The sequence below is a fragment of the Pyrgilauda ruficollis genome, unplaced genomic scaffold (assembly GCF_017590135.1).
Source record: "Pyrgilauda ruficollis isolate IOZ18807 unplaced genomic scaffold, ASM1759013v1 scaffold58, whole genome shotgun sequence".
In the NCBI taxonomy this organism is placed as follows: domain Eukaryota; kingdom Metazoa; phylum Chordata; class Aves; order Passeriformes; family Passeridae; genus Pyrgilauda; species Pyrgilauda ruficollis.
In genome coordinates, this window is record NW_024527488.1 from 42428 (window position 1) to 54332 (window position 11905).

The 11905-nt window shown below is 42.1% G+C and overlaps 1 protein-coding gene across 3 annotated transcripts in view; it reads right to left on the bottom strand.

Moving 5' to 3' along the window:
• SEC24D (SEC24 homolog D, COPII coat complex component) overlaps window positions 1–10970 on the bottom strand; it is a 43100-nt gene extending 32130 nt beyond the window's left edge. For 2 of the 3 annotated variants that reach the window (XM_041482331.1, XM_041482329.1), the window contains exons 1-6: window positions 10912–10970; window positions 7558–7761; window positions 6666–6792; window positions 5149–5297; window positions 3537–3809; window positions 2600–2721 (exon numbers count right to left, since the gene is read on the bottom strand). In XM_041482331.1, coding sequence (XP_041338265.1) covers window positions 2600–2721; window positions 3537–3809; window positions 5149–5297; window positions 6666–6792; window positions 7558–7696 — 810 coding nt within the window. In that variant the 5' untranslated portion in view covers window positions 7697–7761; window positions 10912–10970. The remainder of the gene's footprint in view (window positions 1–2599; window positions 2722–3536; window positions 3810–5148; window positions 5298–6665; window positions 6793–7557; window positions 7762–10911) is intronic. The other variant, XM_041482330.1, reaches the window with a different exon arrangement.
• Window positions 10971–11905: the final 935 nt, after the last annotated feature.

Consider the following 11905-nt stretch of genomic DNA (forward strand, 5'->3'; position numbering starts at 1 on the left):
TAATTTATAACAATTTACAATATAATGTCATGACATATTCAGGCAGCTGACTTTGCTGCCCAAATTCCTTTCCCATAGGCTGCTCACTGTTACTTCTGCACGATCCCTTAAGGCTGACACTTCTCAGGATACAACCAAAGTTATATAAAGCTGTATTTTGTTCCACACCAGAAATCCAATCACTGATACTATCATTCCTCCTCTCTCCTCAGCAACCTGGTTTAGAGTGCCCAAACAGCTGTGGGAGGCAAGAGGAATGAAGACAGGGAATTTCTCAAACTGGCTTTGCCACTGCTGCTGGTACCTCATGGAATTGTGTCTTTACACTGTACATGAACTTCTAATAATAGCTAGGGAACTTCAGAAGCCTCTGTTGGAAAGCAAACAGAGAAGAAAAACTAAATTAGGTGCATGGAGTCTACTGATCAATGTCCAAGAGGTATTTCCTAACACACTGAAAATAGTCTGGGGCCTGTAATTTTTTTTATCAATAAAGTTTTCTGTACTGCAATTTAAATATACAAGACATTCCTCAGAGAGCTTGTTAGATCTTCTGCTTGATTACTTTTCCCTGCCTCCTTGGCTTGTATACTTATAGCTAGGTCTTGCATTAGAAGGAAAAAGGTTTTGCTCTAAAAAGGTCCACTGGCTGAAGAAAGCAAACCACTCTGAGACTTAGCTCTGCAAAGGATCAATGTGCCACTGTATTCTGCAGCTAACTGACCTAAATATATCATTGCTCTTGGAAATAATTGTTGACAAAGTCCAGATGAGAGTTTTCATAGATGTTGTCAGGGTACATATCAGCCTCTAACATATATAAGAGAAATATAAATCAACAATGGCTACAGATAAGAAGTAAATTTATCTGGCAACACTACTATAATTATATAATGTAAATATAACAACAGAAATACACATGGTCATACTTATTCCTCATTCTGAATTAGCTTTTTGTCCTTTACAGACGTTGACCCAGATCATGTTTCTTTTAAACATTCGCTCTGATCCTCTCTGTAAGGCTTAAACAAACCTTTTAACCTATTTTAACATGGCTGTTGCAGTCAAGGCTGTTTATACTGTGTGCATAATTGAAACAAGACATCAGCCCATGTTTTCATGCCAGACCTCCTTCCCTCCCTGCCCTTTTTTTTTTAAATTAGACAAGATCATTTTATCCCTCTACTGTAAAAAGCACTGCTCTGAAACACTAGGAATGACTGACTTAAGGGCATTTGTTATTTATACAGACACTTGATTCAGGGGTTTTTTTGCACAATGCTTTTCAGTTAAAAATTGCCTTTAACGAGGCAATTGCAGTTGTTACATTAACCCCTAAGGGATTATCAACAAGTATTTTTCCAAAGTTATGGGGCAGGGGGGGAAAGGGGGGGGTTGCATCAAATTAATCACTGGGTAAAAAAAATCTTTTCTAAAAGGACAAACGAATACCCCAATTTAAAGAAGCAAGACAGTTTCACACTAGACAGTGTGAGGCTTTTGCAAAAAATGTTCCTCCTGTACAGCAAACCTGCCTCAGCAAGAAGTGTAAGATTCCTTTATCCAGACTAGCCTGCTGTGCAGTGGTGAAAACATTTTTCTAAAGTAGCAAGTGCGAGGTTGAAGCTGCTTCAAGAATTCTGACTCTCTGAGGACCTTTTGATCTGTCCAGGTGATTGCCAGAACCACTCTAAGTGTGGGCACCAGAACATTTTCTCCATGAGTTTAGCACACTATTGCTTTCTATTTCCATCAGCTGTTTCCAATAAAGAAGTTAAGTGCTGCCTGTGCCTGACCAGCCCTTTCTTTGCATACCAATTAGACTATTTCAGAAAGATGGGTGCAACCATAATCTTGTTTTCTCTAGCACCATCCTAAGAAGAGACACTGCGCCACCAGTGGAGTTCAACAGCTGAGCCTCTTCAGCCTGCATGAAGCTTAAGCATCAGGTATATTCCAGGCTACTGAAATCTTCACAAGGCTGCAGCAACTGGAAGGATGGCTCAGGCAAATAATTCTCATTGCCTGAGAAACTCTTGAAATCAAAAGGTGAAGTGGCTTCTGACCATGTGACTTCTCAGCGTTGCCAGGACTGCACTTCCCGAGCTCATGTACCGATACTGTGTACAAATCCTACTTCTGGTATCTGTTACCAAGTTCAAGCCTTCAAACTTTTCAGAGTGAAAAGGAAAGGAGGTAAGCTACAGTGAACACAAGTAGTTCTTCAGGACTGGTCACTGTCTCATTAATAATCCTGTTGAGAATTCCTAGTGAAGTATTTCCTACAAACTATTTGGGACACACTCATGTATGAGTGTCCTATGTTAGATAAAGTTATAAAGACTCTTCAGTACTCAAACTAATTTCAAACACTAATTGATCCAAAACTGACAGCACAGAGTACAAAACTGCATTAATTAGAAACTGCAAGAACTAGAAGGTATGTTGAGAACCAAGCCATGTAAGGCACATGTAAGTGCCAAAGTATGTTATGAAAAACCCCACCAGCTAAAATGAACACAATGTTAGCATTTGTCATTCCTTTATCTTAAATGAGCAGGAAGTTACATTTATAAAAAATTAGAACCATGTTACTTACTGGGCTTGGAATAGAGTCAGGATCAAGCTTCTTCTGCGGTGGGCCTGAGAGCTGTGCCGGACTGCCAGGAAAAGCACCAGGATAGGACAGTTGAGATGCTGCCATCTGAGGACCATAGTTTGCTGCAGAGTTACAAATGACAATTCATTTGAAATATTTAAGTTCCATTATCAATGCTCAGCATCAACTTCTGCCATGCAATCAATTCTTACTCAGCTAAGTGCAACTCCTCCTTCCCCTCTGTTTTCAGCAACTAAAAGAAATACATTTCTGTGGCTCAGTTTGGTTTTAGTTTGTGTTTTTAAAAAGTAAGACCACCACCAGATGCGACAACTTTGGCTCCAAAGTTTTCAGTGTTATGTCAAGTAGGACAGTTAGTAGAGATTATCACAGCTACTCACACCAGGCCATTACCTCACTGAGAATCTCTTCACTAACATCAGTCAATGCAAACTGAGATCATTAGCATCCATTATTGCTATAGCAAAGCATTTTTGAAAGCTGCTTATGACAGAATCATTAGCTGGCTTTTTCTATTGAGTTACAATCCATTATTGCTATAGCAAAGCATTTTTGAAAGCTGCTTATGACAGTACTACAAGACAGAAAGCAGCCCATACCTCTACAGAGTGTAAGAAAAACCCCTTCCTGCAGTGTGGTGTGCTTTCACCAATTACTAACCACTAATTCCGTTTCTGATCCAAATTAATCTCCTTTTTCTTGTTACAATCTCAACAGAGTGCTAAACTTGTGAGCAAAAGCAGAGCCTGTCTCAAGCGTACTGACTGACAATGCACATCCTTCCCTTCTAGAGAAAGGGAACTCATATCTCATTTTTCCCAGTCAGCTGAAGATTCAGCCGTGAACGGACACAGTTCCACCAGTGATTGTGCCTGCACACCTTGTTTTCAACCACATAACAAACATCCTTCCCTACCTTGCTGAGGATGATATCCAGGCCCTGGAGGCTGTCCCGGCAGGTGTTGCAAGTTAGGATTTGGAGGGACAGGTCCAGGGATTCCACCCTGCCTGGCCATAGGAGGCAATGCTGGCTGAGCACCAAGGCCATTAACACTGTTTGCTGGTGGAGGAGGCAGCTGTGGTGCAGGTGGCAAACCTATCTGCTGCTGGGTTGGGGGCAGCAGTCGCGGGCCCTGGAAAGCCGCCGGATGCCCGGGAGACACGCCGGAGCTTGGAGCAGGGCCAGGACCTGAGTGAGAAATGATGTCAGGTGAGTCAGAAATTATAACCTCCCAAACCTGTGTCACAGGTGCTCTGGTTCTGCTCAATACATTTCCATAACATACAGGCAATATTGGACACATACTGACAGCGCTGCCTTATGGGACTCTGTGTCTGATCACATGACAAATCGTGGTTTAGGCCTCAGCTGATTCAGTCATTTTATTTCTTTTGGCTCTATTTGTAATAAAACCCTGCACCTGGGGTAGATACTGAGAGAAGCCAGAGTTGGGCAGTTCTTCACTAGAACACACACAGATCACTCAGCTTTCAAAATACTACTTCATTTCAGAATGTGAAACAACATTCTTTTTGCTCAATAATCCATCTCTCTTACGTGGCATGTTTTTGTTAGTCTGCTATTTGTATTTCACCATTACAGGTTTGACAGAAAATAAACCCAGTTGATACTAAAAGATGAAACATGTGGGAATTATTTTGTACACACTGGCAAGGAATTGTTTGTTGTTTATAAGATCCAGATTCCAATTAGAATTAAGATGACTCTGGAAAGAGTTTTTTTTGAGACTTACAATCTGTAAACACTTATTACTTTACGAAACCTACATTTTTAAATCAGATTTTCCTCCAAAGACAAAACAATTTTAAAGTGAGCTAGAAGAATAACCAATATTAGGTTTGAAGCAAAAGAAACAATGTGTTCATATACAAACACTGAAATACATCTTCTGTCACACATGTTAACTGAAAAAAATCTTTACATGCAAAATACAAGCCTCCCAGTACATAACATAAGAACACTGTTTTTTACATAATTGTTTTAAAATTGTTTATATAATATATTTTGCATAATTTAAATATATATCAGCATACGTGGTTGGAAATAATTTACATGGAAGCATCACATGATCACATCTTAATGGCCTAGGTTTGAGATGGTACAACATCAAAATAAACGCAGATAAATTTAGATTAAAACCCAAAAATGTTTAGACAAGAAAAAATAGTTTTGTAACTAGAGAAACTGTAAAAGTTGAGAAAAACCCTGTCTGCACAGTATTGCTCATGCCTTGGCTGTTACTGACTGAACTAATGTTCACTAAGTATTTTGAGAAACGACTGATGGGACATCTGAACTTTACAGAAGGTTTGTCAAACATCAATTCAGAATTAACCCAATACTACTCATTTAAGGAACTGGATGAGATAAAAAAATGCTAAGAACTGAAGCCAATGATGGTGGTCAAAGGTCTCCCTTTCTGTTTATACAGAAGTTCAGTAAGTTTTTAATTATCACAGTCTTAATGCTTTAACTGAGAAGAAGTCAAACAGATAAACCCAATTACCATAGCTATTTATCTGCATGCTGTTGAGCTGGTCAGCAAGTTGTGCTGTAGAGGAAGCAGGTGCAGTATTCGGGAAGGCTGCTTGGGACTGGTGACTGTAGGGAGGATAGGAAGGTCCTGTGTTACTTGGAGGTGAAGGGCCTTGAAACCTAAAGGAAAAAAACAGTGCAGTTATACAAAAAAATTACATCAAACAATCGTAACTCTCAAAGATCTCACACCTCCTCAAGATGGTGCTGAAACAATTAATTAGGACAAAACCCTAATGGAGTATGCCCACATTCTGCTCAGAAAATGTGCACTTGTATTAAAATAGACAAAGCACAGAGAGACTGCAAACTTGTTTAATAAAAACAGACAGTCCATGTTTGTTTGCACAACTGTTAGAAATGAAGCAGAGTGAGTATATGGCATGGCAAAGTGAGAGCAGTAATAACTGTAAGGCTGAAGATTAAGAAACACAAGCTTCTGAACATATCACAGCACTCCATGGCCTTTCCAAACTTAGAAATAAAGACTCCCTACCAGGGATGGGTGAAGAAGATTAGGAGAAAAATCTGTGAAGAGAAGAAAAAGAAGTGAGGAATGCTTGAGGAGTTGTCTGTAGTAGAGGAAAAAAGATGCGGGTACAGAAAAACTTCATGATTATCAGGTATGGAAAACGTGAATGCAAGAAAAATAACCACAGAAAGCAGTAACACACACAGCTTACAAGGGCATTTTCTACCAGACTATTTCACTCTGGTAAAATAAGATCCCAGGCAATGCCCCACAGACATTCAACACAGATTTTCCTGTGACCCCTTGTAAAACTGAGGATAAGCCCAGCTATTTCAAGAGAAGTAAAAATCACTTTTCTTGAAATTTTTGTCTAGATACTTCCTGGCCTAGAACAGCAGCTCTGAGCAATTTTGGAAAAAAAACAAGACCAGGTGAAGAACAGGAGATGCGCAGCTGTCAGGGCAATGATGGGAAGCTAGGGAAGAGAATGAGTATTTTGCTAGGTCATGTCAACCTGACTCTATTCACCTTGTTTTCCATCTTCAGGACAACCACCACTTCTCCCTATGCATAAGTACATCATCTTGAACAACTGATCACCAGTCTTTTTGGGTCCTCCTTCCCACAGTGAAATGAAATAACTACACAAAAACTAAGAACCACAGAAGGAGATTAATATTTCAACCAGCTACAAGAAGAATGTTAAATGGTGTCAAGTTCCCTACAACTGAATGACCTATGGGTACACAAACTAATTTTGCCACTCCTGGGAAATGTGGACAATAACTAATATTTGACAGAATTAAATTAAAGAGCTGCATATTGACTCACTTTACCTACAACACAAATATTGTGCAATAAAGCTTGGCTATCCCCTCATACAACCTTCTTGCAAACATTTCTTTCTACAGCTTTCACCTGTCCCCGTTTTCTCCCCTTCCCATTCCTGCCTCCTTCACAGAGAGGTAACAGAGGTCAAACAGCTCAGATGTCAGGTGTTGATCCTTTTCAGTCACCTGTGAGACTGCTGTCCTGGTGTACCAGACCCATTCTGGAAACTGGCCTGGCTGAATTGCTGTGCACCAGGTGGTGGAGGCCCAACAGGAGCTGGAGATCCAAAAGGCACAGTTGATTTCGACACACCTGCAAAAGATTAAGCACTTTTATGAAAAACCCTTAAGAAAGAACAAGATGGGCAAGAAATGCAGGTGTGCAGCTCTGCTCCAGCATTAAGAATAACAAGTTTGAGTCACCCTGCTTAAGCAGAGGGGTTAGACCAGAGGTCCCTTCCAGTCTCAGTGATTCTGTTGGAAAGCACAGATTTCAGCTCAGTTATAAAAGCAGATATGAAAAACTAAGAGACAGAAAAAAGCAAACAAACAGCAGTTCTTAACTTTCCAGCAAAGAACCGAAGAGGAACAGTAAGAAAAAAAACCAAAACAGACACTGCAATTGCCAGTTTGGGGCAGTGCTAATTCCCTGTCACCCAGCTATATTTCAAAGTAGAAACAAGAGGTCCCTTTGATTCCACAGACCAAGGTAAGAATGAAAACTTAAAACAACTTGTTAAAGTAAAAACAAAAAGAGGTTCCATGTGTGCAACCTGCACTCCTCTGCTCAAAACTGTTCCTAATTCAGACCTAGTACAGAGACTATGAAGAAACTGTGATTTATGTAAACAGCAATGTTGAATGAACAGCCTTTCAAATTGCATTTCTTGACTGACTATATTCAGCATTTAATTAGAATAACACAACTGCTGCTGTTTTTAACAAGTTTTAGAGAAACTGGGTAAAACTTTGTTTCCTGTTGCAGTATCAGTGTAAAATTTACACAAGGTGGAAAGACATGCAAAACACCATTACAGAAAGGTAGACTCTGAAAACAAATTTTAAGCCAAAATAATACCTGGTTGAGGTGCTGAGTATGCAGAGTTAGGGTCCCCATAATGTCCATAATGAATTGAAGAACTGGGTGGTCCAAAACCTCCTATTCCTGGCTGTGACTGGGAATATGGAGGAGCTGCAACATAACCTTGTTGACTCATGATGGCAATTTTCTCATTCCAAATACTGTGTCCACTACAGGAATCTGCAACAAGGAAAATGACACCTGCTACTATTAATCACTCTGTGCATTCTAAGAGGCTGTGAATTGTATTCTCCCTCCAAAAAAGATTAAAGACACATTTGAAGGCAAAAAATGACCTGAAGTCAGGGACATATATAGGTTTTGCTTGATAGTTTAGTTTCCTTGGCATTACCACATGCTGCATTTAAATGGGATTCAGCTCTCCCAAGCCCATGGAGAGAGCTGTAAGCAATGGATGTGCAGAAGGAAAAAACTCTCACAGAGTTTTCTCACAGTCTGGAAAGTCCCAGACTATTCTTTTTACTGGGAGAGCCTTGACTTCAACTACACATGGAAAATACACTGTGAATCCTGCTCCCCCAATACCAGCCATGCCTAACAACCCAGAACTCACTGAAAAATCAGGAAAGGCAGAATGACCTCCTGTGATCTCCTGTGCTAGCACACCTTATTTTAGAGGAATACAACACCAGTTTTCCACCAAACCTTTCACAAACCTTGTGCATCAACCCCACTCCAAGCAAGTGATGGAAGATTCCTTGCTTTTGATGCTGGTGAAACAGAGGCTAAAACACAGGATAGAGAGAGTTCCTAATCCTGGTTGTCTTCTGCATTACTGGCCCAGGCCTGAGCAACCTTTTAACTCCAGAACTCCCTAGTGTGCCAAAACTGAGCACAAGACATTCCACAAGGGAGAGCTGAGGCAGTATGGCCCAACAGCACTGTATGTTGCCCTTGTTGTTATCAGGCATCTTCTCCGTAAGTTTCACATCTCGATCCTGTTGTTGTTAAATAAATGAAACAAGCAACCCCCAGAACTAGATAGACAGCAATTCAGAAAGAGTTTTCTAATGATGAGAGCATTCACAAGACATGATATTTCTTTCTTGTAGTCAGATTTTGTTTAACAGAGTAACATTTTAGAAAACTTTCAGGAAAGAGTGTCATGGTAACTGCCATCATTTTTAGAACCAGAAAATCTGAAGAATCCTGCATTGACAAACCATATGATTGTATTTCACCAGATTAGTTTTCAGATACAGAGCCCTTGCCACCAAGGGATCTTAAAAGTTATTAAAGTTGTACACTCTTCAGCCTTGATAACAAGATTCCTCTTTCCCTTGGAAGAGTTGTACACTCTTCAGCCTTGATAACAAGATTCCTCTTTCCCATGGAGAGCTTCCATTTTGATAGCAGATTGAATTTAATAATAACAGAACTTCACTTTCCTGAGGCCCAAATTAAACTGTTATGAGAAATGCTGAGGATTCAAACCCTGAACAAGCATTTACTACTCTCACAGTGTCTCAAGCACATAAGCCAGGCATCCCCAAAGAACTACACAACATAAATTAGCATTTCAGGTGTTAAAGTGTTCCTTTGAAAAAGCTTTCCCAACCACCTCTACTTCACATTCTTAAGCTCAAGCTGTGGAGTCATCTTTAAACATGGAAACTGGATGAAAATAAAACACGAATTGTGTTTCAGAAGCACACACAAAGGCACCTCGAAATTACAGCTCCAAGAACACACTGATAAATTTATGCTGCACTGGCACATGCCAGCAGAGAAAAGTTATCCCTACCAGAAAGCCCATTCCTAGGCTTCCCAAATGAAACAGATATTTCTGAAGAAAAAAACCTCAACAGTTTTATTGATCATCCTCATCAGACAAGAAATCCCTCTGAGCTGTGTACAGGGCCTGTGGCCCTTTCCATACCCTTCAATGCTGCAGCACAAGATTTCTCAGTTGCAGTGGTTAGCTACTTCTGGGAGTTAATCCTATGGAATTCTCTCCTATTTATTGGTTAACAAGGTAAATGAGAGTGAAAGTAACAAGGAGAAGAAAGAAAAATGTTTAATCAGAGGCTTGGTGCTGCCAGCTGTACCTTCTTCCCTCCCCCACCTCTATCAGAAAAGACGTGGCAGTGAGAGCTTTAGTTGTTCCAAAAGACACTAGATTAGCATTAAATTACCTACACACCAGCACAGACATATACATACTTTATATCTATATAAAGGAAGAGATTTTCACTTAGAGGCAGCTGCAACAACCAACAACTTAAGCTGCAAGAGCATTCAGAGGAAATTACTTCCTCCACAGCTTACTCACACACACACAAAAAAAAAAAAAATTTGCCACGTCAAACTTCCCACAGACAGTATAAACACACAGAGGTTGTGCTGAAGTGAGACAGGAGCTCTAACCACAGATAAAATAATACAAGTTCTTCAACACAGTTCCAGATTCTATTTAGCACCAAGGAGATTTAATCTCTTCTCACGATAGGTATATATACCAACTATCACAAATGAGTATTTTAAGGTTGTCTGAAGGATTTTGAGCATTTCAGAGGTTATACCGGGGGGAAGGGGGGGGCTGTGGATGCATCACCACACAATGAGAAGAGTTCATGCAGAAGGTCATGAAAACTTTTTTCTTCCTGTCTTGACACTACTTTACCTTATATCCCATAACCTGGGGAACAACACCGACACTGAAGAACAGCTACAGAATTTAATTGACTTCTATTACCGAACAGGCTGCCACCTTTTTCAGAGGATCGCTGCACCTATGCAACGCTATGCTGTCTCTGTGAAGATGTAAAAGTCAACTATGTGCAAGCAGAGGTAGGACAACAGAAACAAAAACAGGCTGGAGTCCTTGGCTCCCTGAAGGAGAAGTATTAACTTTGTATTTCTCCGGAGACACTGCGCTCCCCAACTCGTCATGCCGGCAGAGGAGCGGTCCCTTCCCCTGCACAGCGTCACTTTGGTTACCGAAGTGCAATACAGCTACACACCTACTTCAGGGCTCTTTTCCGGTACCGCATCGCGAACCAAGCTATGAAAGCAAAATCTAAATTTTCCCCCGTTCACCGTCAAGCCTGCCGAGCTTTACTACATCTTTTTACGCACGTAACTTTCCTATCCCCATCGCCTACGAGTTTTCAGCCGCCGTAAGCTCGCAACAGGTCCGGCTCCGCGCCCGGAGCCACCGCCCGCCCCGCGGCAGTACCTGTGCCCGCCCGGGGCCGGGCTCCGCCGCCGGCTGCTCGCGGCTGGGCGCAGCCCCGGGCTCCGCGCTGCTGAGGGCGGCCGCAGCCCCGCGCCCGCCCCGCCGCTGCCCGCGCCGCCGCCTCAGCCGGGGCTGCCGGTTGGGACCGTTACCTGCGCCCGCGCGCCCGCTCCCTCACGCGCCCGAGTGCCACGTCTGAGGCGGCCCGGCGCGGACCGCGCCTGCGCAGTGCGGGCGGAGAGGCCGCGCCCGCGGCCGGGCCGTGCCCTGCCGGGCGGGAGCGAAGGGCAGCCCGGGGCGGTCACACCGGGATCAGGGATGCGGTACGTCCCGCTCCTAACGCGGAGCCGTCGTACTAAAGGGATACTTGGTTTTCCTCGTTGTGTGCTTGATAAACAGAATCACGGAACCCGTTAGGTTGGATAAAGACCTCTGAGATCATCGAGTCCGAGCTGTGACCGAACACCACGACGTCAACTAAACCATGTCCCTCAGTGCCACGTCCAGGCTTTCCTGAAACGCCTCCAGGGACGGTGACTGCACCGCCTCCCCGGGCAGCCCATTCCAATGTCCAATTATCCGTTCTGTGAGAAATTCCTCCTAATGTCCTACTTAAACCGACCCTGGAGCAGCTTAAGACTGTATCCTCTCACCCTGTCGCCAGCTGCCTGGTCGAGGATGTATATATGTGTATTTTCAACTACATTTTACACACACACATATATATATATATCTTGCATATCTGTATGTAAAATTATGCCGCCTGAATATCTCCAGCGAAATGTGATGCAGGTACTTTACCTGTTTGCATACTCTGGTTTTAATTACTGTTGAAGTGCGTTTAAAAATGCTGCCTTGGTTACAGGATAGGTAATGTTTTTCTAATTAACAAAGTAGAAACATGGGAGTAACATGAGAGAGAGTGGAAGTAACATGAGGAAGATGTATTTGTAAAGTTACTTTTCTTCCTAATCACATTAAAGTAAAAAGGAGACTGGCAGATGAAAAAACACAATCACTCGAAGAATCATAGAATCATAGAATATACTGAATTAGAAGGGACCCACAAGGATCATCAAAATCCAGCTCCTGGCCCTGCACAGGACAGCCCCAAGAATCACACCACAACAGCTGCATAACTCACGT